This window comes from Labrus mixtus, chromosome 1 (assembly GCF_963584025.1).
Source record: "Labrus mixtus chromosome 1, fLabMix1.1, whole genome shotgun sequence".
Classification (NCBI taxonomy): Eukaryota; Metazoa; Chordata; class Actinopteri; order Labriformes; family Labridae; genus Labrus; species Labrus mixtus.
The window spans coordinates 2,253,678-2,276,010 of NC_083612.1; the positions used below are offsets into that span (position 1 = coordinate 2,253,678).

The 22,333-nt window shown below is 44.6% G+C and overlaps 1 protein-coding gene across 2 annotated transcripts; it reads right to left on the reverse strand.

Moving 5' to 3' along the window:
- Positions 1–685: 685 nt before the first annotated feature.
- LOC132979073 (aminopeptidase N-like) lies at positions 686–22,278 on the reverse strand. 2 transcript variants are annotated; one of them, XM_061044556.1, is made up of 21 exons: positions 21,925–22,278; positions 15,781–16,510; positions 14,774–14,916; positions 13,810–13,949; positions 12,588–12,714; positions 11,343–11,497; positions 10,389–10,502; positions 10,152–10,295; positions 9,035–9,100; positions 8,377–8,442; positions 8,084–8,259; positions 7,044–7,120; positions 6,831–6,964; positions 6,031–6,086; positions 5,796–5,943; positions 5,618–5,709; positions 5,418–5,528; positions 4,336–4,503; positions 3,843–3,983; positions 3,658–3,739; positions 686–3,549 (listed from the first exon to the last, which is right to left on the reverse strand). In XM_061044556.1, the coding sequence occupies exons 2-21, from the start codon at positions 16,377–16,379 to the stop codon at positions 3,397–3,399; spliced, it is 2,892 nt and encodes a 963-aa protein (XP_060900539.1). In that variant the 5' UTR covers positions 16,380–16,510; positions 21,925–22,278; the 3' UTR covers positions 686–3,396. The 2 variants fall into 2 exon arrangements, with proteins under 2 accessions (XP_060900539.1, XP_060900546.1); XM_061044563.1 differs by lacking the exon at positions 21,925–22,278 and adding an exon at positions 18,688–19,115.
- Between the last annotated feature and the right edge of the window lie 55 nt (positions 22,279–22,333).

Genomic DNA, 22,333 nt, shown 5'->3' on the forward strand with positions numbered 1-22,333 from the left:
TTCTAATTTGGAATATTTCCAAAATTCCCCAGCTGAACCTCATGGAAAGTTTCTGGAAATGTACAAGAAATATACCGGAAATTTACTGGAAATGTATAGGAAATTTATCTGAAAAATTTTCCACCCCTTTGCAACTCTACTCCTGACAAACCATCACCCACCCCGGTTACAGCCGCAACCTTCATGGTGTTTAGTTACGGTCTAAGAGAGTGACATGCCCCCTGCGCACACGATGAGGCTTACTCAGTGATATTTGAGGTCTTGGTCTTGTCTCGGTCTCGGAGCCCACTGGTCTCGGGTATGTCCTGATCTCAGTCAGCGTGGTCTCGACTACAACACTAGTCCTTACAACTGAAAACAATTACACAACTATTTTTAACAACCCTGAAGTCCCTCACATGATGAGTCTGACCTCCCTTTGGCCTCGTGGCGTCTCATACAGGCGATAAGACGTCACTTAAAGCTCTTATCAGCTGTTTTTTTTTACCTTGAACTTTGTAATTAAACAGGCTGAAACAGAAAAATGTGTCTCATCTCTGCTTATCTTTCTCTCCTCACACTCATCAGTGATAGTACATCAGTGTTAAGTGTGAGAGAGATACGTACCTGGAGGGTTGGGCGGTCCGTTAGCGTTTCAACTTATTATGTCATCACCTCCAAAAAAAAAAGACAAACAAGAAGAGGCGGAGTAAAAACATCCACAAAGGGTAAATCATTTATTACGGTCATATTTATTTTATACAAAGGGTTTCTCTGTTCCCACTGAAGTGGAAACTTATGGTCAGTCCATCCAGACGAGAAGCGAGCTGAAGGACGTAAAAGAACCTTGACAAACCGTTACACCGCGCCCACCTGTCAATCAGGTCAGCTACACGCCTTATTGTGAATAACTCTTATCCTTCATCAAATCAAAACTGATGAGTCATCAAAACATTCACCCCCCGTACAGTGTGTGTCCATCGAGACATGAGCTAATCACACCTATTTGGTTTTTTGAACCAGGCTGTAAACATGTTAATCTCAAAAAACAGGCTTTTTAGAATGGGTGTGTATGTGACTTCCTGTGCTTCTGCAGCCAGCCTCTAGTGGACACTCCAGGAACTGCAGGATGTTACACTTCAGCATCAGCTTCATGTTTCAACACTGGAGGTCGCTACTTGATTATGCTTTGTTAATTCTTCATCCTGACCGGTCTGATATTTATGATCAGAATGTTTTGCACTACAGCAGACGGCGACGTGTGATGAGACAAATGAAATAGTAAAATAAACATCACAGTAAACAGAAACATAATGCCAGTAGAAAAACATCTTTTCTTCTCCATGACAGCTGATACAGATGATGGATTCTCTTTGTTCCTTTTTTCAGAGAACATGAGTTATTAATTTCTGTCAGGACCTAAAGACAAATTCAACCAGAATCTGAAAAAGTGGATCTGGAGGAAATGACCAACCCTGACTTTAACTTCATCTTCTTCTTTTTTTGGTCCTGCTGTCGTCATCATCCTCATTGCCCGATTACCATCTGTTCATGTTACCCTCATTCATGTCGTAAGCGCCACCGAGAGGAGTCGTGCAGTGACGAGTCGAATCAGCAGGAAGAATCTGATCAGAGTCGTTTCATTTTGAAAAAATCAAAACATCGATATTTGGCACCAGCGGTAAATATACCACACAAGTAAGGACAGGGATATAGTTCTGTGTGGATATTTTGTCCAACGCCTCGCTCAACATCCTGATGGCAACAGAGAGGACGCCGCTCAGGACGCCGTTACGTTAAACCTGTTACACGATAAGAAATGTCAGGGAACGATAGGTGCAAAGGCTCTGCAACAGATGAAACAACGTACATTAAGAAAACAGCGCAGCATATTTAGAAACGCAGAGAATTCATAAGCAAGTTAGCTAGTTAGCTAAGTTAGCTAGTTAATGAAGTTAGCATCGCGGCGACCGCTACTGTTTTTCCGGCGTAGGCACGGGACTTCAGAATGCCGGGAGATGGAACTTGTCAGGTGGTGAAAGTGTCATCAGCTATTTTCAGACTGCAAATGTGACTCAACTAAGCTCAGCCGCCATCTCGTCTTTGAACATCCATCACAAAAAACGTCACAGAGGCGTAAATATCGCGGCTTGAAACGGCGGTCTGAACAGGGCTATGGTTTGATGACAGGGAGGAGTAAATGCTAATCTGTAGCCAAGAGATAAACAGAAAGTTCAACCTGGACTCTGACCGCGGGGACGGTGGGAAGGTTGTGGAGGCAGAGGGAGGTGCCGGAGCTCGTTAGCCACACAGCTAGCGCTAGCGCCAGGCATCCCGAGGGGGCTACAGCGACGGAACCCCTCCTCGGCTGTCTCTTACCCGGTGTCAGAATCCAGACTGGACTCGCTTTAAATCTCTTCTTTGCTGTGAATTCATTCAGCTGTGCAACTTTCCCACCTAGCCTGGATCCTCTCTTACTCTCTAATGAAAATAAACTTCCCACTTAGAGCGCCCCCTGCAGGCCTGGAGGCTGACTTTGTACTTCTAATCGAGAATGATGTGTGATAAAAAGTTGAAGTCGTTTACTTGCATTCATCACTACCGTTTTTCTTCTCGTGCACTGATTCGCTTAGCTGAACAGCCAATCAGAGTGAATCAACATGTCGATTCAGTGAAAAAAATAGCAGACGGGGGCCGATGGGTAGCGACAGAACTGGACACAGCGCAAAAACTAGGGCGACAATTGCTCACCTTGACGGCCGGCGAACTCCTTGGTGTGTCTGGACCTTTACTCGCTCATGTAAATAAGCCCCTTAGAGCGCCCCCTACAGGCCTGGAGGCTGAATTTGCAGCATTTCTCCCTTTACAGCTGTTTCTGAATATGCATGTTTTTGATGTTAATTCATTTGTTTCTTGCTTTTGCAGCACGTTTGTTTAATTTGCAGCAAGTTTCATCTGTTGCATTTGGTTTTTTTTTAATTGCAGCATTTGAGTGTTTTTCTGAATGTACGTCGTTTCAGCGGTTGCCGAGCCTTTGCACCTACAGGCCACCGTAGAAAGGCAGGAAGTTGAAGCTAAAAGAAAATGTGATTGGAAGTTTTCCTTGACATCACTTTTTATTTTCTGTTGGTGATTTCAAGGAGTCAAACGTTTCTTATATTTATTCCACCAAACAGTGATGATGTCATTCATGGACCGGAGGTTAAGATATGGAGTCCTTGGTTTAGTGTCATATCACTGATTTGGTACGATGGTGTGACGATGGTGTGACCATCATCACACTTAGTCGTGTTTGCACAGTTGTTAGCAGCTGTCACAGGCCGCTCATTTGTGGTTGATGATTATAGTGATTGTCATTCATTACGTATCCCAGTGCAGGGAAAAAAAGAGTTTGTCATTTAAAGTGTCCTCGTGTCCTCATGTGGACTCCTCAGTGAACCACGTCAGCACACCGGCTTTATTCTCCGTCACCCATTTGATGTTGGCGGTGGTCTTCTCGATCGCCTGCTCCACGGCCAAGGAGGCGGAGCCAAAACCAACATGGACGTTGTCTTCTTTGAACTTCTTCAGCTGGCGAGAGAGAGACACAAAAAGCAGAAGCAGAATGAGTGACTTTCTTTCTTTCTTTCTTTCTTTCTTTGTGTCTGAATCTCCTCGGGGAGTCGCGGCGTGAAATACCTCCTGCAGCTCAAAGTCTGTCGAGAACCGTCTTGTGATTCCGTTGATGAGACCAGCGAAGGAAAACGATCCTCTTCCGTACCTAAAAGAAAAAACTTAAGTCGATGAAAATGATCTTTTCATCTGATTGGCTGAACACTTTAGCGCTGTTAATGTAAATGTATGTTTAGAAGTTGAGCTCTTACTGCTGGAAAATGTAGCTCCATTTAGCTCTGACGAAGCTCCAGGCCAGCGGCATCCCCACAACGTTTCGAGCGATGTACTGGATGGTGGAGGTGGCGTCCTGCTTGCGGATCTTTGACGGGTCCAGAGTGTACTCCAGATACCTGAATCAAGGTCAAATATTCTGTTCATGAACAATTGAAGCTGCAACTGCAAACTTTAATATTTTATCCAAAATACCGGTGAAACCTGAAAGCACCACATGAAGTTTGGTATATTTTCAGATCTAAAAAATTTCAGTTGGGTCAGTATTATATCTTTTTCATCAGTCAGACCTGCTGTTTTGATTGTATACCTTGATATTTAAACGGGTTCTTCCTAACCCCATACTGGACTCAGCTTTCTACAAAGTTTCATGAAAATACGGCCGCTAGTTTTTCTGTAATCCTGCAGACAATCAATCAAACAAAGCTCCTTAAAGCTGCTCCCACATATCTGGATGGCACAGACACATACCTGTTCAACAGCCAAGGTGCTTTTGTGCAGGCCATGGCTGACCGTAGCCTGGCGGCTTCCGATGCCAGAGTGGCGTTCTTGAACATCTTCCAGGCAAAGTCCCATTCTTCCACTCCTCCGAACGCGATGGCACTGCAGTAAACTGTGCTCTTCAAGTTGGGATGGATGCTGGTCGACACACAGCAGATCAGAGCGTGAAAACCAAACACACAGCGTCACTCCTCTCATGCAAAGGTTTAAAAATGTCTAGTTACTGCAAACAATGGCGTGGTAGTTTAAAGTATTTATTGTCTTCTAACACCGTGTCCTAACAGCAGAGAGCGCTGGATATCGTGTCGCATCGCGCAGGCTCGCTGTTCACACTGCATCCGTTAAATATTTCATTCTCTGCTCTCTGAGTTTCAGTATCCCCTTTTAAACATTATAACATGTGGTGCTTTTATTTTGAAAGTGGACAAACTGCAGTGTGATGCTTTTATTTTGAAGGTGGACAAACTGAATTGTGGTGCTTTTATTTTGAAGGTGGACAAACAGAAGTGTGGGGCTTTTATTTTGAAGGTGGGCAAACTGAAGTGTGGTGCTTTTATTTTGAAGGTGGCAGACTGAAGTGTGGTGCTTTTATTTTTGAAGGTGGACAAACAGAAGTGTGGTGCTTTTATTTTGAAGGTGGACAAACAAAAGTGTGGTGCTTTTATTTTGAAGGTGGGCAAACTGAAGTGTGGTGCTTTTATTTTGAAGGTGGCAGACTGAAGTGTGGTGCTTTTATTTTGAAGGTGGACAAACAAAAGTGTGGTGCTTTTATTTTTGAAAAAGGTCAAAGGTCAACATTTCAGTCATGATGTGGATATTATCTATGCACCACTATCTCCACCTCCTTCCTCCTTCCTCCTTCCTCCTTCCTCCTACCTCTACAGAAAGGAAAATGGAAACAGGCCGTCTGGCTCCAATCGGCGCTCTGCCTCTTGTCGCTCGCGATCATTTAGGACGCTCCAATAGGAAACATTTGAATCATGTTTAATTTGACGCTGACGCTTCCATATGTCTCATGCTGTTAGGACACGCTGTAATGCTCCGTTACTCACGGGTTGTGTTGTGGATTCTCCATCCACTGTCGGTACCAGCCTTTAATCAGCTCTCTGCAGCCCGCCACGTTTGTACTGCACGCTATTCCGATGGCGTTTATCTGATTATACCTGAAGAACACGGGGCGGTTTGAGAAAGCTGGTTATAAGATAATTGCATTTTATTCACTTTTTGCCTCGTCGGGTGTGAAACGTCTTACTGGTCGGTGTGTCCTGCAGGAACTCTGGTCCAGTTGTTGGTGATTTCCTTGAAGTGCTCGAAAAGCGGTTGGATTTGTTTCTTGAGGTACGCCTGAAAGTGAAATATATCTGCCATCACCTGCATGCCCGCTCATTGTACACATCACGTATCGCAGTAGAGGACGTGTGAGTATGAACCTGCAACGCTCCGTAAACCTCGGTGCGGTCAAACATGAGGATGTAGTAGTCGAGGTTCCTCAGAGCCGACTCCCAGGGGATGTAGTCTCTCTCCCTGGACAGGTATGTGGTCGTTCTCAGGGCGAGTGTGGTGTTGATTATTTTGGCTCTACACAGAGAGGACACATCTTTTAGGATTCTTTGCAGACATGAATGAACGACGTCTGAAGTCCTTTAAACATGTTGTTGTTTTTACCTTGCTAGGTTGAATGCGTCGTCTATGATCTGAGCTCTGTTGATGACTGATAAAGCCTGAAAGAAATAAAACAAACACAAACATGTTTACACACAAACAACCAAAGCCGAGTGTTGAAGCAAAAACCCCCCAATGATGAGAAAAGTCCATCCTCTCCGTCTTCTACCTGCTCCACTTTTCAGAAAATGTGTGCTCAAACAGGCCGTTTGGAGATTTTCCCTTCATGACATCACAAAGGGCAGTAGCCCCTCCCCCAGGTGGGTGACACTCCCACAGCTAGGTGTTTGTTCTGTCCTCTGAGTCTGCCTTCTCACCACACAAACACGCCCTCAGTCCTGTAGTATAAAAAAACATCTGGAGGTCGTGGTAGTCCTGTATGCTCAGATCCATCAGTATTAACTCATCACATTCACACGCCGCCGCCGACGAAGCAGTGGGAGAAACTTAAGTTAAGTGTTAAGTGTCTTACTCAAGTACACATCGTGCATGAGGCTGCAGGAGGTGGGGATTGAACCCTCGACCTTCTGATTGAGACGAACGACTCTACCACTGAGCCACAGCAAGCCCTAACCCCACTGCGGCGTAAAATCCTGGCTGACATTCTCTCATGTCAGGTAGTTTTGGTTCTTCCTGTTATTGCTTGTTATTGGAGGCGTGGTCAGACACAGCTCATTTACATATTTAAAGGTACAGACACAGAAACAGCCTGTTCTGAGCAGGGCTGAAATAGAGGGGTTTATAGACATGATCAAATACAGAATCAGAGTGGATTCAGAACAGGTGAATACTCTGTGACTCACCTGGTGATCGGTGTTGAGCAGAGAGAGAAGACGATCCCAGTTCTGGAGGTCGTAGTTCACCCTGAAGAACCCGGAAACGTTGGTGTTCAACAGAACCCAGTCCCCTCCTGAAACGCTCATCTCACCGTGGGTGTCTGACAGGAAAGCATTTTTTAAAACGTTGAGCACAGTTCACAGTGAATGATGATCTTATATAGAAGGTCAGGAGTGTACCTGTGTCTTTAAGGAGCCAGTACTGTTGTTGCTCCACACCTGTCTTCATCCATTTGATGGGGACAAACCACGTGTAACTGAAGACAGAAACAACATATTGGTGTTTTGTTTCACTAGTGTCATGGCTCTCAGGACAGCATCGTGTGACTTAAAGGTCCCATATTCTTCTTTTTCTGGTTTTATATGCTCTTTAGTGTGTTTTCCAAGTGTCCTGTACATGTTTAGTCACATCTATGTGCAAAATTCAAAGTCTGCGGAAACGCGGCTTCTCCTACGTCTTCCTGTTAGCTGTAGCATTAGCTGCATGTAACGCTCGGTTCTAGCCCCCCTCGATAAAAATTTGTCAGTGTGACGTCTTGTCAGTGTGAGATCACTGATCTAAGCCCATTGGCTCGTTGTGACAAGCCCAGCAGCTCATGTTGCACGCCCATTAACTTCTGTAGCACGCCCACGATATGCCGTAGCCTGCGGTAGCACAGTAGTGCTAAGGTGCTAATGTTTATGCTCCCCTCGGACGGAGCCAGTGGCTGCATTCCCAATATGGTAAAAGAGGCGGGACATTTCCGAGACGCGTGCTGAGCAACTGACCAATAACGACAGAGCGGATCGGCAGACCAATCAGAGCAGACTTGGCCCACATGGGGTCTAACAGTGTGGGCTCAACAGAGTGCAGCTGACGGACTCAGAGTGTAGAGGGAGCAAGGAGGAGCAGTACATGAAAACAGACACTTTTTTCAGACTTTATCTATTGTGAACGTACAAAAGTAGGAACATAGATTAAATATACGAACCCCAAAAAGGGCAGAATATGGACTCTTTAATGAAAAAGTGAAGAGGCTGTCGTGGATTATAATTTTTTTTCTGCAAATGTGAAACACAAACGTCTTATTACGAGCAGCGTGTGATTCCAATAACATAACGTTTATGTTTGTGCTTCGGTCAGTGGTGATCGATCTATTGAGATGTATCTACATGAAGGTAAACATCTTCTTGGTTACTGACGGCAGGGAACTTACAGGTGAAGTAAAAGTGATCCCTACTTGAACTGAGAGGGCCGGTCCACCACAGAGTCCGGATCCAGCAGGAAGTGTTTCTGGGTGATGCGTCCCGTCCGGGTGTCGAGAGTGACCACGGGGAAGCCCATCTGCAGAGTCCAGCGGTTCATGATGTCGTGGACAGTGTGAGGAATGTGCAAACCTGGTGTGTTCTCAACAGCCTGATGACCAAAATAAAAAGACACACTCACACAGTGAAGGACAAACTGTCAGGTGAAATCATGCACAACAACACGTGTGTGACTGTGAAGGTCATGAAGGTCATGAAGGTCACACACCTTCTGGAGATGGTCCCACAGGTCGGTGTACACTGTGTTGCTGAAGGCGAACGTGTTCAGGTAAGACTGAGAGGAGAAAGCATCAATCAACACTTTGCATTCACTGTCATCAAGATGTTAAAGCTGCAGGGGCAGATCCAGGAGGTGGCCAGGGTATTCTTGAAATCTGATTGGCCGCAACAAAAAACATGAACTATTTTTGGCTATACCTATTTCAGAGGTGGGGCTTTTCTATAATACATTAATATCAACTATTTGTACTGTTTGCCATAGATTGTAAATAAACATGGACGAAGTCTGAGTGACGTCGCCCGTCTGTTCCTGCAGGGGGCGCTGGAGTCCCATCGATGGCGGTCTCCATGCTGCAGGATCAGTCCTCCTGAAATTATCTGGGAATTTTCAGGAGTTCAAATGTGAAAACGTCTCAAATCCAAAAAGTCTGCCTCTGCCTCTTAGGCGACGTGTTTTAAACACAACAAGGCCTGTTATTAGTCAGAATCTGAATCATCAGAAAACACTGCAAACAGGAAGTAAACTGTCAGACTTACAGTAAAAGGATTTTCTGTTGAATAATCACCCACATGCCGAGTCAGTACAAATGCAGACATGCCCACAGCTGCAGAACTAATTAAGAGATGACAAACAGGTTAATACTCACACTGAGGCCTCTCGCAAACACAGACTCTGTGAGAAACTCGGACAGCATCCTGAGCACCGCCGCTCCCTGAAAAAGAACAAAAGAGTTTTGTTTGTTTGACTTATAGAGGATTTCATCTTCTATCCAAAAGAAAGATGTTTTCATGAGACTGTAACACGACTCATCTCAGACTGATTTCTTGTATGTTTGCTCTAAATATATCTCTCTGTAGTTTGTAAATAAAACGAGGATGTACCAGGTAATACAGCCTGAAGGTGGACGACAATGAACTAAAAATGGTTGACATTGGCTGAGATTACACACACAGGTGTTATTTTCTTTTCAGAAAATGTGCGCTCAAACAGGCCGTTTGGTGATTTTCCCTTCATGACATCACAAAGGGCAGTAACCCCTCCCCCAGGTGGGTGACACTCCCACAGTGTGGGTGTTTGTTTCTGCCCTCTGGACCCAGAAAGCCCGAGCCAATCGAGCCCTTCCAGAGAGGGGGCGTGGTCAGACAAAGCTCATTTGCGTTTTAAATCACAAACCTGTGTTTATTAAAGGGGACATGTTATTAAAAAATCCACTTCAGTGTTTCTGAACATATATCTGTGTAACTTGAGAGTCTACTGACCCACAACATGTGAAATAAACCATCTAGTCCTTTGTTTGTGGTCTGCATAAGTCTTACAACACAGAGAAAAACTCAAACCCAGACTAGAACAAAACTTTTGAGCAGGTCGGCCATTTTTATTCTCACTACAGAGGAGTGATGTCTACGGGGAAAACTCAGGGGCGGGGTCATTACATTTAAAGAGACACACACACCAAAACGGAGTGTTCTGAGAGAGCTGGTTTATACAGGGTCACAAACCTCCTCTGGTGCTTGATTCATGTTATATTTTGACCAAAGCACAGCACAGATGTTTCACTTAGACCACAGGGGGACTGTTTGAAAATGTGGAGGAGGGGGATGATATGTCCTCTTTAAAGGTACAGACACAGAAACAGCCTGCTCCCGTGAGGATTTTGATATTTGTGTTTATTTGAATCCCCTTGTGGGACTTTTAAGAAGTGCAACATTGACCGTGTGTCTGTCTGAGTTCCTGCAGCGTAGGACGGTGTGTGAGGAGCGGACCTTGCTGTAGGAGATGGTGTTGAACATCTCGCTGATCTGTGCAGGGTCGTTGACCTCGTCCTCTCTGCGTGTCAGCGGGTGAGACGAGGCGAGGGCGTCCATCCCAAACACCTTGTGCACGTCATAAAGAATGATCTGGTCTTTCTGCAGCAGAGGAGAGATGAAGATTATAGAGAGGTCTTTCTGTTAGAGGGCGACTGAGACCTCGGGGGTCTAAGCAGAACGTGTGGTTCTTACGATGTTCCAGGTGGGCTCAGCGTGGTCGGCTCCGAGGTACTCCACGTACGACGCAAAGCCCTCGTTCAACCACAGGTCGTTCCACCACTGCACAGTCACCAAGTTCCCAAACCACTAAAACACAACAGATGAAATAAAGAGTTCAGCTCCGGGACGTTTTCAGGGAACTCATTCTTCCAGGAACAACGCCGACAGTGTCTGACAGATAGTCAGAGTTCTGTCAGACACTGAGTTCAACTCCAACTTTTATTTTTAAAAAAACAAACACAGAACAAGCAGGAACTTCAGAAAACTCCCTACCACAGATTTCACATGAATTCTGATGTCAGGCTGTAATAGATCATCACAAATGGAGCGTGGTTATGTTGTACTCATGTGATGATCTGTCATCTGATTTGAGAGGGAGGGAGGTAGAGTCTCAGGCTAAATTTAACTTCCAAAACATGTTTGTGTTTTTCTTAAGAATGAAGTGACCAGGCTGAGGGTCGGTTAGTCAACCCATGATTGGAGTTATCACTGCTCCAAGTGAAAGAGATCATAAAACGTTATTTTTATTTGCATATTGATTTTAAGTGACCAGGCCCCGACTTTTATCTAAGAAGAACCCTGTAAGAGTCTGGACGTCCTCCGAGATCAGCTGATTTTCCGGCAGTTATCAGAACCAGACCGGTGACTCACAGCTATTACATTACGACATATCTCCAGAAACTTTTGCTCCATTTAAAAAAAACATTTTCTCTTTTCTCTGAACTGACTCCTCTATTATATTGTCATTATATGTTTAAACACTAATGTGAACAATTCAAACTTCTTCTTATCCGAGGCGTTCCCAGTTCAGCTTGCCTGGAAAACCTCCCACGGAGACTTCCAGGAAGATCCTAATCAAATGCCTGAACCAAACCAACTGACTCCTTTCGGTTAATGTGATAACCGTGATGACAGGGTTGGGCCTACCATGTGGGCGAGCTCGTGAGCGATCACAGTCGTCACTCTCTCTTTGTTTCCAGTGGAGGACATGACGGGGTCGTAGAGCAGAGCCGTCTCCCTGTACGTGACCAGACCCCAGTTCTCCATGGCCCCCGCGTTGAAGTCAGGCAGAGCGATCTGATCTGAGGAGGACAAGAACGTCCGGACACGAGTCAGAAACTAGAACTCTGAAAATACTAAAACCACTACAGCTGTAGCAGTGTGCAGGTATCATTAAAGGCTTTAGATGTGATTTTTCGCACTTAAATATTTAAATCAAGTATATCCTCTGAAAATAACTCTGAGTCATGACTGTCTACAATGGGTGTAACACCCGAGTCCCACTGTCTGTGATGTTTTCAGAGTTTTCAGAGTCCTATCTTCACTTTGTTTACATCGCCCGGACGGCCGGCTGACTCCTCCCCTCGTGCATAAAAGTTGTTTAATTGAGGGACTAGAGAAAAGAAGAATAACATACTGTACACACTGCTTAACTGTGTTTCTAGATCACGCTCATTTCAGGTAAATTTACATGCAGTGTGAAGATACGAGCAGAATAAAGATCACTAGCATTAGCATGCTAACACAACAATGCAGCGCCAGTTGTTTTGTTTTTCATGCTTCATGCTGTTTGTTTTGGTGCATGCCAAGAAATATGGCGGACGTTAAGTTTAGATTCTGGGAGTGAGTTCCCACCCACTGATCTGTGATTGGTCTGTAGCTTCAGTGGTCGAAAATATGAGGAACTAGCGTTGTAGTTTCACCCCGCTAACCACAACAGCGTCCAGTGACGCAACATGATGATTTTTGCATCACTGGAAGCTCCTTTTTAGACTTAGAAATACAAAGATTTCCCATCTCAGGGAAAATGAGGGCACCTCATCAGTGCTCAGGAAGTGAACTGGCCCCTCTTCAGCTACCAGACGATTTCAAAACTTGGTCCGCACTGGGACTTGAACCGGCGACTGCCTGATGTGCGTGTATGACAGTAGTGAAAAAGTGCTGTTGAGCTGCACGAGTTCAGTCTCACAGAGCGGCCAGCAGCTGTTTAATGTTCCTCATAAAAAAAGCCTCAGACATACAGGAAAAAAACTGTCCCACAGGAAAAATGTGCAAACGCAGCAAAACGATGAACAAAGTGACTGAATGATGGGCGATAAAGGAAATCCTCAGAACATTTCCTCCCCCACAGGAAGAGGTTTAACGGCGCGTGCTGACACATCGCTGACCCACCTGACTTGGAGAGCGGATACGCTGCGTTGTAGTACCGCTCATAAAACTGAAGGATGGGCCCCGTGACGTTGAGAGCGTATTCACCCTGCCCGTCATCGATGGCTTTTCTTCTGGCCCAGATTCGGATCTGCAAAGAAACGGAAAGTTTTTAAACTCCTTAAAATATAAAATAATCTTCTGTATCAGGAATATAATCGTGAAATGAAACATGATGTGAAAGAAAGAACGGGGAAATGTTAAATGAGTTTGGGTGAAGAAATGTCTGGGCAGACGAGGACATCATGGACGGTCTGATCCTCAGCGAGAGCTGGAGGTCAGATTGAACGATCAGTCGATTCCAGGTGTCCAGATGGGGTCAGACTTATGTTCCCACAAACCCTAACTGATACAACTAACTGATATGAAAAAGGAAATGTGGGAACATAGGCACGCTCCCGTCCAGATCACACATATGGGTCTTTCGCGGCTGTTGTAGTCACGACTTCCTCCAGACCCTTTTGTGACGTAATCGTCAAGATTTGAAATCCTAAATATCAGACATGTTTGATATAAATCAGAGTAGATCTTGGAGGTTAAGATTGGATCTTTATACATTTCACACTACAAAATAACTCGGTTCAGATTATCGGTCCCCGAGCAGCCTCGAGTCGGGAACAGCGCCGCGATTGTCGGGGAAGAAATCGGACCTCAAATCATCCCGATCATCCTGAAGTCTGAAACCCGGATAAATCCCCTTAAAGTAATCCCTGTCCTCAGATTCAGACTTCATTCTGGATCAGGAATATAAACTTTAAATATGATGCAACATGAAGAACAGGGAAAAGTCTACGCTTTCATTTTAATGTTTGTCTTAATCAATGCTTCGTGTAGTTCCATGTATTCATTGCATCAACAAAAGAGCGGGAAAGAAGAAAGCATGAAGAATCAGCTTCATAACGTGCACAGGGATCGTTACAGTTGAGCACGCCTACTTCCTGTTCTCACATCAGCTCACCCCGACTTCACGTTTCCAAATTTACTAGACAGCTGGCAGGAGCGTTCTGGGTAAAGTCGGGGTGGAAACTTCAGCACATAAGCGTCTCACCCTGAAACTTTCAGGAGTTTTAAATGTGTGATATAAGATCTGGTCCTGGTCTTTTTTAACGGTGGTTTTCTGCTTGATCAGCGTTTATCAGCACACCGACCACATGCATGAAGCAAACACATGCAGTTTGTTTCTTACCAACAGATTGTTGTTCTGTGTCGACTGAATGCTCATGAAGTCACAGACGATGAAGGCCAGCAGGTATGTGGACATTCTTCTCGTGGGCTCGAATGTTGTCGTTCTAACCGGCACGCCATCGACGACGGCGTCTTCAGTGGCTGATCAGAGGGAGGAACCGTCACATTCTGTTAGCATTAACAATAGCATTTGCCTATCACATGTCCAAGTTAATAATTATTTACAATGAACCTGACTCCCTTAAGACAAAACCAGAGCCAACCTGTCTCACAACTCGCTCTAACCCACAGTGAAGGAAGAATGTGCGACATGTTCCACATAAATAAATCATAAAGTCTGTCCTGTGTAAATGTGTCTCTGAGTCATGACTGTCTACAATGAGGGAGAAGCTCGAGTCCCGCTGGCTGTGTTGTTGTCAGAGCCGTGTTTACATGGACGGGACGGCCGGCTCCTCCCCTTGTGTATAAAAGCTGTTTTAGTCAAGAACTAGAGAGAAGAAGAAGAACATACTCACTGATTATTTGGATGTTAGTAAGAGTTTTTAGATCACGCTCATTCTGTGTCAGTTTACATGAAATGTGAAGCTACGAGCTAACTAAAGAGCGCTAACATTAGCATGCTAACACAACAATGTGAAGCTACGAGCTAACTAAAGAGCGCTAACATTAGCATGCTAACACAACAATGCAGGACACAGGTGATCACAGCTTGCGCTTAATGGTGCTTAATTATGGGGCTGTGACGAGCGGGGATGGGGGTTGGGGGTGTGTCTCTGGAGGAGAGCGGAGGCTTCAGTATGGAGGAGGCGTGGCCAAACAGCAGTTTGTTTTGGTTTCATGCTGGTGCTCAAAGGCGACATCTACTCGATCAAAAAGTCACACATTCTTTTTTACAGTCTTTGTTTCCTCAGTTACGCAGCAGGAGAAACTTGACAGAGCTGAATGTCTGTGTTTCTAAAACAAACCTATTTCTCTGCCGTTGGACAGAGCCACCATGTCTCGCTCGTGGATGATGGACACATTGAAGACGGCCTTCATGGCCGGCTCATCGAAGCAAGGGAAGGTTTTCCTGGCGTACGTCGCTTGCATCTGCGAGGTCGCGACCACTCTGCAAAATGTTCAAATGCAACATGAAATAAAAAGTTCATTTATTTAAGACTAAGGAACTTTGTCAATCATAATGGTATTACGGCCCCTTTATTGAGAAGCTGGTCGGAGTGCTGGCACAGAAGCTACAGGCGATGCAGCGCTGCAGACGGCGTCAAAACTGACATCCAGATCAACGTCCAAGTAAGTGTACGCTATATTAATTATAAATGTCTTGACTTTCATCTCATTTAAATGTATTTTGTCTGTATTGTTGCTCTGTATCTTTGCTTATGTTTTGCTAGTTTGTATCTATTTTGTCTGTTTTATTTATTTATTTATTTATAAATACTTTGTTTGTTTGTTCTCGCTTTAGTTGTCATGTCTATGTATTCTTGTTTCATTTTGTTCACCTTATCACCAATAAAATAAAATAATATAATAATATAATATAATAATAATAAAATAAAATAAAATACAAATTAATAAAAATTAATTAATTATAAATGTGTTTAGTTGCTGTCAGTAAGCTTGTTGGAGCACTACTGGATGATGCACCAAATATTAGGGCGGCTGTGGGTCAGTGGTAGAGTCAGTCGTCACTTAACCGGAAGGTCGGGGGTTCGATCCCCAGCTCCTCGTTCCTCGCCTCCTCCTCTGCAGCAGTCGTACATCTTAGATACTGTGCCAGCACTCCAGCCAGTTTCTTCTGCAAAGCAGGATTTCCTGTGGCTAATACACTTACTATTAACACGATGCTCATAAAGCCCAACAACCCCTTCAAATAAAACATCTATGAAGCGCAAAGTCCCGCCAAGATGAAAACTGTAGCAGCAAATCAACAACCACCATCAAGAGCAATACGATGAAGCATCGTCATGCTTACTTCTTCACCCCGTCCTCGGTGTATTCACTCCTGTAAAAGCCTTCAAGATCATCTGCCAGCTCTCCCAGAAACTCAGTGTGAAGGGAATACGTCGCTCCGACAGCTAGCGTCCTCTGCAGCTGAAGAACCAGATACTCCGTCTTCGGGACGAGCCAGGACTTCTGTATGGCGGGCGCCGTGGCTTCAGAAAGGCTGGTTAGCTTAGCTAGTTGACCGTTGAAGTCGGTGAGGTTGAGCTTGTTGGAGTGGATGATGATGAGGTCCGTTTCCTTCACACATCTGAACTGCACGGTAGAGCGTCCGGTGAAGACGTACAGGCCGTTTTCGTCGGGCGTCAGTCGGGGCCACAGGGTCACGTCGTAGGACTCAGGGACGAGGGAGTGTGGCAGTCTGTAGCGGTCCCACGGCTCCTTTGGGGTGGAGGAGGTGGTGGGAGGCATGCTGGTGCTGTCTCCTGTCCCGTCCCCAGACGTGCCTTGATTCTTGGCCTTCTCCTTGTCGTAGGCGATGGACAAAGCTAAAATGGTAACCAGGGCAACGGCCGCCAACGCGAGCAACCCCAGGCCCACATTTTTACTGATGTAGTAGACTTTCCCCATGTTGGATTCAGACGGTCAGAGGAGGACTCTGCGGGGGGTCTCAGTCTGTGTTTGTCCAGCTCTGCAGGTCTCTTTCGTCCTCAGTTAATGGTTGAGCTATTAACATGGCAACAAAGTCACCTTCATAACATCTGAGGAGGAAAAGAAAGACGACAAACTGGAGTTATTTAATCTGTGAGCAGAATAGAATGCAAAATAGATGTTAAAAGTAGAAATACAGTTTTTTTTGTAGCTGCAGAATGATCTCACTTTTCAGTCATTTAAACATTAATAAACATCACAAGCCTCATCACCTGCTCTTCATACAGCCAAGCAAATTCAATCATAACTCCCCCCTGTATTCACTCAGACACCTGTTGAGCAGCGTTGGGACATCTGCAGCTCAAAAAACGTAGATTTATCTGATTCTGGCGTCAGTAAAAATCCCTCATTTCAGCCTCTGCCTGAAACGCTTCATTTCAGCTTCTGTCTCTTTAAAATTTCACCACCAAAACTCCTAAGTGCACCTTTAAAGTTGGAGAAGTGAAACAATTCTGAATACTGAATACACAAACTTTACTTAAAGAAAAAATGGGTCCCTGAACACTGTTTAAAACATTAAAGCTACCAGGACACCCACCACCACAAATTCTCCTGTAGCATTTTATCTTCAAACAGTGTTACAGGGACCAACTTTCACATTTCTCTACTGTTAGGTGGGGGTTGTTTCAGTAGTAGATGAACAATGATGAAATCGTGAAACAGACTGTGGATCATCTTAGATTTATTCAGCCATGGTCACACAGAAACACAACATACATGGCTGACAAAGTGCAGACCATCGCTGACCCATGCTGACCAAGATCTCACAATCATTGACAATCATTGGCAAACTGGCAGAGCGGCAAAGTCTTCATCTTCACAGTGTTGCTTATATTCTGCTAGAAGGTACAGCCCACAAATTCCTGGCTGCTTCATTACATCTCTAAAAGGCTAGAAAGAAGACATCACCTTGACTCTTAAATATCAGACATATACATCTCTTCAGTCTCAGAGTCACATTTCCTTTTCAGCTCACAACAGACAATCCAAATATAACTCTGCTGCTATGAGGTCTCTTACACATATGTACTACAGCTTCACAAACCTAAAAGAAGAATTACTCTTAGATGGTTGACAGAATTTAAAGATATATCCACAAAATTATCAAGATGAATGAATTCATTAAAATACGTATTAACATCTAGCAAAACTACATAGTGCACCTTTAAGGTGCCGAAGCACGCTTCACCCTAAAAGTCCATCTCGTGCTCTGATCTGTGCTCATGCTCGATACACTTCTTCGGTCCTGGCACGTTTGGAAGAGGTGTAACTCTGCACGGTAGAGTTCATGCACGAGCACAAACACAGAACAAAATTTGGACAGCCTTCATTATGGAGAATCCCGGGAGTGTTCTGTCTGTATCCGACTAACATGACTCAGAATAAGACACAAAGTCAGTAAAGTAGCGCTCATGTTCTCCGTGTTGTTCTACCTGTTTGTAAACGGAGCATGCTTCAGGATCATGTAAAGCCATGCATGTGTTGTATTACAACATTTGTTCAAGAGGTAACCGTGCTCAGACCCGGTTAGTCCTGGAGGTGTGTGAGTGCAGACCAGAGGGGGAATGGGAAGGGGGGACAATCTTGCTTCAACATGGTATGGGACAACTGGGCCGAGTGGGAGTGCGACCTTAAAGTAAAGTGTTACCTAAAAAGCAATGAGAGTCTTTAGAAAACGATAACGATACCAAAGTTAACCAGTGACATAATTCTGTTGGCCTTAGCAGCTGATTTACGGTTTCCTCGTTCTATGAATCATTCACTGTATCAGTGTCTGCTCAGGATTCAGCTGCAGGGATTCTGACACATAGACTCAGAGCACATTTTGTCACGTTTTCAATTTGAAGAGCCCAGAATGTGTTTCCTGCTCTTTTCCTTCCTATTGGGTAGAATGTACAGATGTTTCCTTTAATTATTATACATGTGTGATAATATGAGAAACATACAGTCGTAAGTCAAATGTGTCAACTGTCAATAGAAAATTAAACGTTTGTTCAAACATATGGGTACTAAAACTGTCGGGCATGTTTAACACTTTCAATGCTCTCATTTTCTTATTAATCTGAGCTGGAAGTTAGTGTGTTATTGTTGGCAGCCTGTCGTAAGGTAAAGTTCCTCCTGCGACTTGGACTTGGACTGGAGTTGAGTTTTTCCAAAGTGTTGACACCTGAGCCATCTCTCTGATAAATGAGCAAAATCTGCTGATAAAGACAATTCATGTTCAAACCTCTGACGCCATGCTAAGCTTGCTGTCATGAGGTAACAGGTGAAGTAAGTCCCTCTCCACATCAATGTTTTCCAGCTCCTCCTGGGGGGATCCCGGGGCGTTCACAGGCCAGACTGGATATATCTCTCTGGAAGGGCTTGGGTGTACTCGGTGCTTTCTCGCTCCATGTCCTATTGTTTACGGTGAGAAGGCAGACTCAGAGGGCAGAACAAACACCTAGCTGTGGGAGTGTCACCCACCTGGGGGAGGGGCTACTGCCCTTTGTGATGTCATGAAGGGAAAATCTCCAAACAGCCTGTTTGAGCACACATTTTCTGAAAAGTGGAGCAGGGAGAAGACGGAGAGGATGGACTTTTCTCATGATTGGGGGGTTTGTAGACGGACTAGAGACACATGTTAGAGTTAGAGGAACATGGAGAAGTGGATTTTACAGAATATGTGACCTTTAAATATTTAAAGCCCGTGTGAGGAGTTCATGTTGCAGGGAGTGTGTACACTGTGATAAAAACCTTCCTTTTCCTGTTAATGATTGAAGACACTTACAATGGATGTGATATGATATGGAGAGACTACAGATAAGATGTGCTTTACTTATAAACACGTTTATCTCAGCTGACTGGAGCCTGACACCAAGACTTTAACAATCTTTGTGACATTTTCATGCAGACTTTTCCTCATTCTGCACTGCATGGATTGAAGGGTGTTTTCACATCAGGCACGACGCCTCTTCTGCAGGACTCAGGCACTGTGTCCGAGTATGGTATGTTTGTGTTCACACTGATCAAATGAACCAGAATTTGGAATCAAGCGTACTCAGATCCGGACCCGGGTCCCTAATGTGAACCCACCCGAAGACTATTTTGAACTTTTATTGAAAATAATATGTGGTTGTCATAACATTAACATTGTTAATAGCATGTTTGAAATTAAAATATTTCACATTTAAAAGTATATATAAATGGGCTTTTATTTTGAAGGCATGTCCTGTCTTAAACTGAGATTACTAAACTTGCTCTGTGCTTTTATTTTGAAATACAGTAAGGCCCTTCCTGTAGATGGAAGGTTAGGACATGAAGTTAAGCACAGGAACAGGAAGTGGTTAGGGATCCCAAAGTGAGGTCCAACAGCTCAAAGAAACGGTAACAAAGGTCAATGTGTGATGTCATAAGGTCAATGTGTGATGTCATAAGGTCAATGTGTGATGTCATAAGGTCAATGTGTGATGTCATAAGGTAGATATGACTTTGGACTCGTCAGCTGAGCTGTCTGAGAGTTTGTTAAAGTGAAATGAGACATTCAAAGATGCAGCAGTGTTCTTCTTTTACATCACTGAGACTACAGGGAGACACTGAGGACCACTAACTATGGAGAGCCTGAAGGGACAAAAAGGTTCAAAGGCACATTTTATAACTTATGATTGAATCCAAATCGGGGGGGGGGGGGACGCTGATGCTGAAAAGTTCAGTGAGACCTCCATGCAGTGAAAAGAAACAATCGCTCACAGTGACTGCTGTCTGAACTCGGTGCCCAACAGGTAGAGAACATCTGGAAATGATCTGATCTGATTACACGCCGCACACACACAACCACACAAACACGCCCTCAGTCCTGTAGTATAAAAAAACATCTGGAGGTCGTGGTAGTCCTGTATGCTCAGATCCATCAGTATTAACTCATCACATTCACACGCCACCGCCGACGAAGCAGCGGGAGAAACTCGGGGTTAAGTGTCTTACTCAAGTACACATCGTGCATGAGGCTGCAGGAGGTGGGGATTGAACCCTCGACCTTCTGATTGAGACGAACGACTCTATCACTGAGCCACAGCAAGCCCTAACCCCACTGCGGCGTAAAATCCTGGCTGACATTCTCTCATGTCAGGTAGTTTTGGTTCTTCCTGTTATTGTTTGTTATTGGAGGCGTGGTCAGACACAGCTCATTTACATATTTAAAGGTACAGACACAGAAACAGCCTGTTCTGAGCAGGGCTGAAATAGAGGGGTTTATAGACATGATCAAATACAGGATCAGAGTGGATTCAGAACAAGAAACTTCACACACATGTTTTGAGGAGCTCTGACACTTAATTACACTGAAGAAGAGGAGGAGGATATGTGATCTTTAAGTGAAGTAATCTTTGGAATGAGTAACTTTCCCTTGTGTTGGAGTCATATTTGATGAGGAGGATCTTTACTTTGATTCAAGTCGTGAAGCTGTGTACTTTGTCCAGCACTGGCAGGGGTTAACAGGTAAAGCGTTGAACTTAATCTGCCTCCTGTTTAGGAGAAAAAACGTCTAACGTCAAAGTGATTAGAAGCTTCCCTCCAGCCGGCTGAGAGCGGGATAATCATGTGAGTGGGAATGTTTATCCTGTGGGTTCAAAATCACACATTTTTAACAAAGTAAAAAAATGTCAACAGAGGAGTCATGTGACCCAGAGGGGGGGTTATGTTATCATTCCAGCAGACACTCTTCTTCTCTGTCCTGGGAGCAGTGTGTAAGAGTCAGCACTTTTAAAGTGTTTGTGCACAGGAGTGTGAATATGAGTGTCAGCTGGGAGGAGGTCATACCTGCCTCACCGGCTCTACTCGTTCTGTTTGCATCATTTATCGTCTCCTCTTTGTTTCTTTATTATTTTGGTGTTTGATTTCCTGCTGGGGTTCAATAAATGTAATCTTATCTGGAGAATGTGAAGGAAACATTTCTGCATTATCGTTCCACCTGAGCATGAACCTGGGATCTAAACTATCAGCAGTGTGTTGTCTTGGCTCTGCACACACTCTACAGATAAGCGTTGGTTTACATCCAGTTCACTCTGCACGCTGACAGACAACTCAGAAACTCACAGCAGAGCCACAAAGTCACTCTGGGAAATTCAAGCGCATGAGGAAGGGTGTCCTGCACAAAAGCATCTCAGAGCTGCAGAGCACTCAGCTGTTTCATACCACTGGTTACTCCTCTGATTCTACAGTATGTTCCTGCTTTCATTTGAAATTGAAAGCAGCCAAAAAGACTCAACTTTAGTTTACTTCAGAGGGCGTTCACGTTACTGTCAGGAAGGAGAAAACATTCTGAGAAAGCAGCAGCTCCACATTTCTGCAGAAGCCAAAAAGAGCTCAAACAGGATATTACAAAAAGCTGTTCAGGGAAACACAAACGAGCGACCAAAGGAGTGACTTGGCATCGAGCAGGTTGGATAAATGAACATGCCAGACGAGTGGGGTAAACAGTACATACCAAGCCCTCCTGTCGCTGGAGGTCCACTGGAAGCCCTGGTTTTGCTCCGGCATGAGATGGAGAAGTTGAGCTGGAGTGATCACTGGCTGATGTGAAACACTCTCAGTCTGCATCTGTGAGGGAGGAGGAGGAGGAGGAGGAGGAGGAGGAGGGAGGTGGCGAGAGCGACCACAGGTTTCTGCTTCGTTTTGTAGGGAGGGAACAACTCCCTTCAATTTTCAAAAAGGAAAAAAAAAAAAAAAGAAATCCTTAAATTGGTTGGAAAAGGGGGGAGCTGAAAGAATGCGGCTGTAACAACAAGACTGCTAAGTCATTGTGGTGGACAGAGCGCTGCGTGTGATCCTCAGAGGTGCAGGGTGTTCAGAGCCTTTAGTGACTCGACTACCTGCTGAAGAGTAAGAAAAAGTCC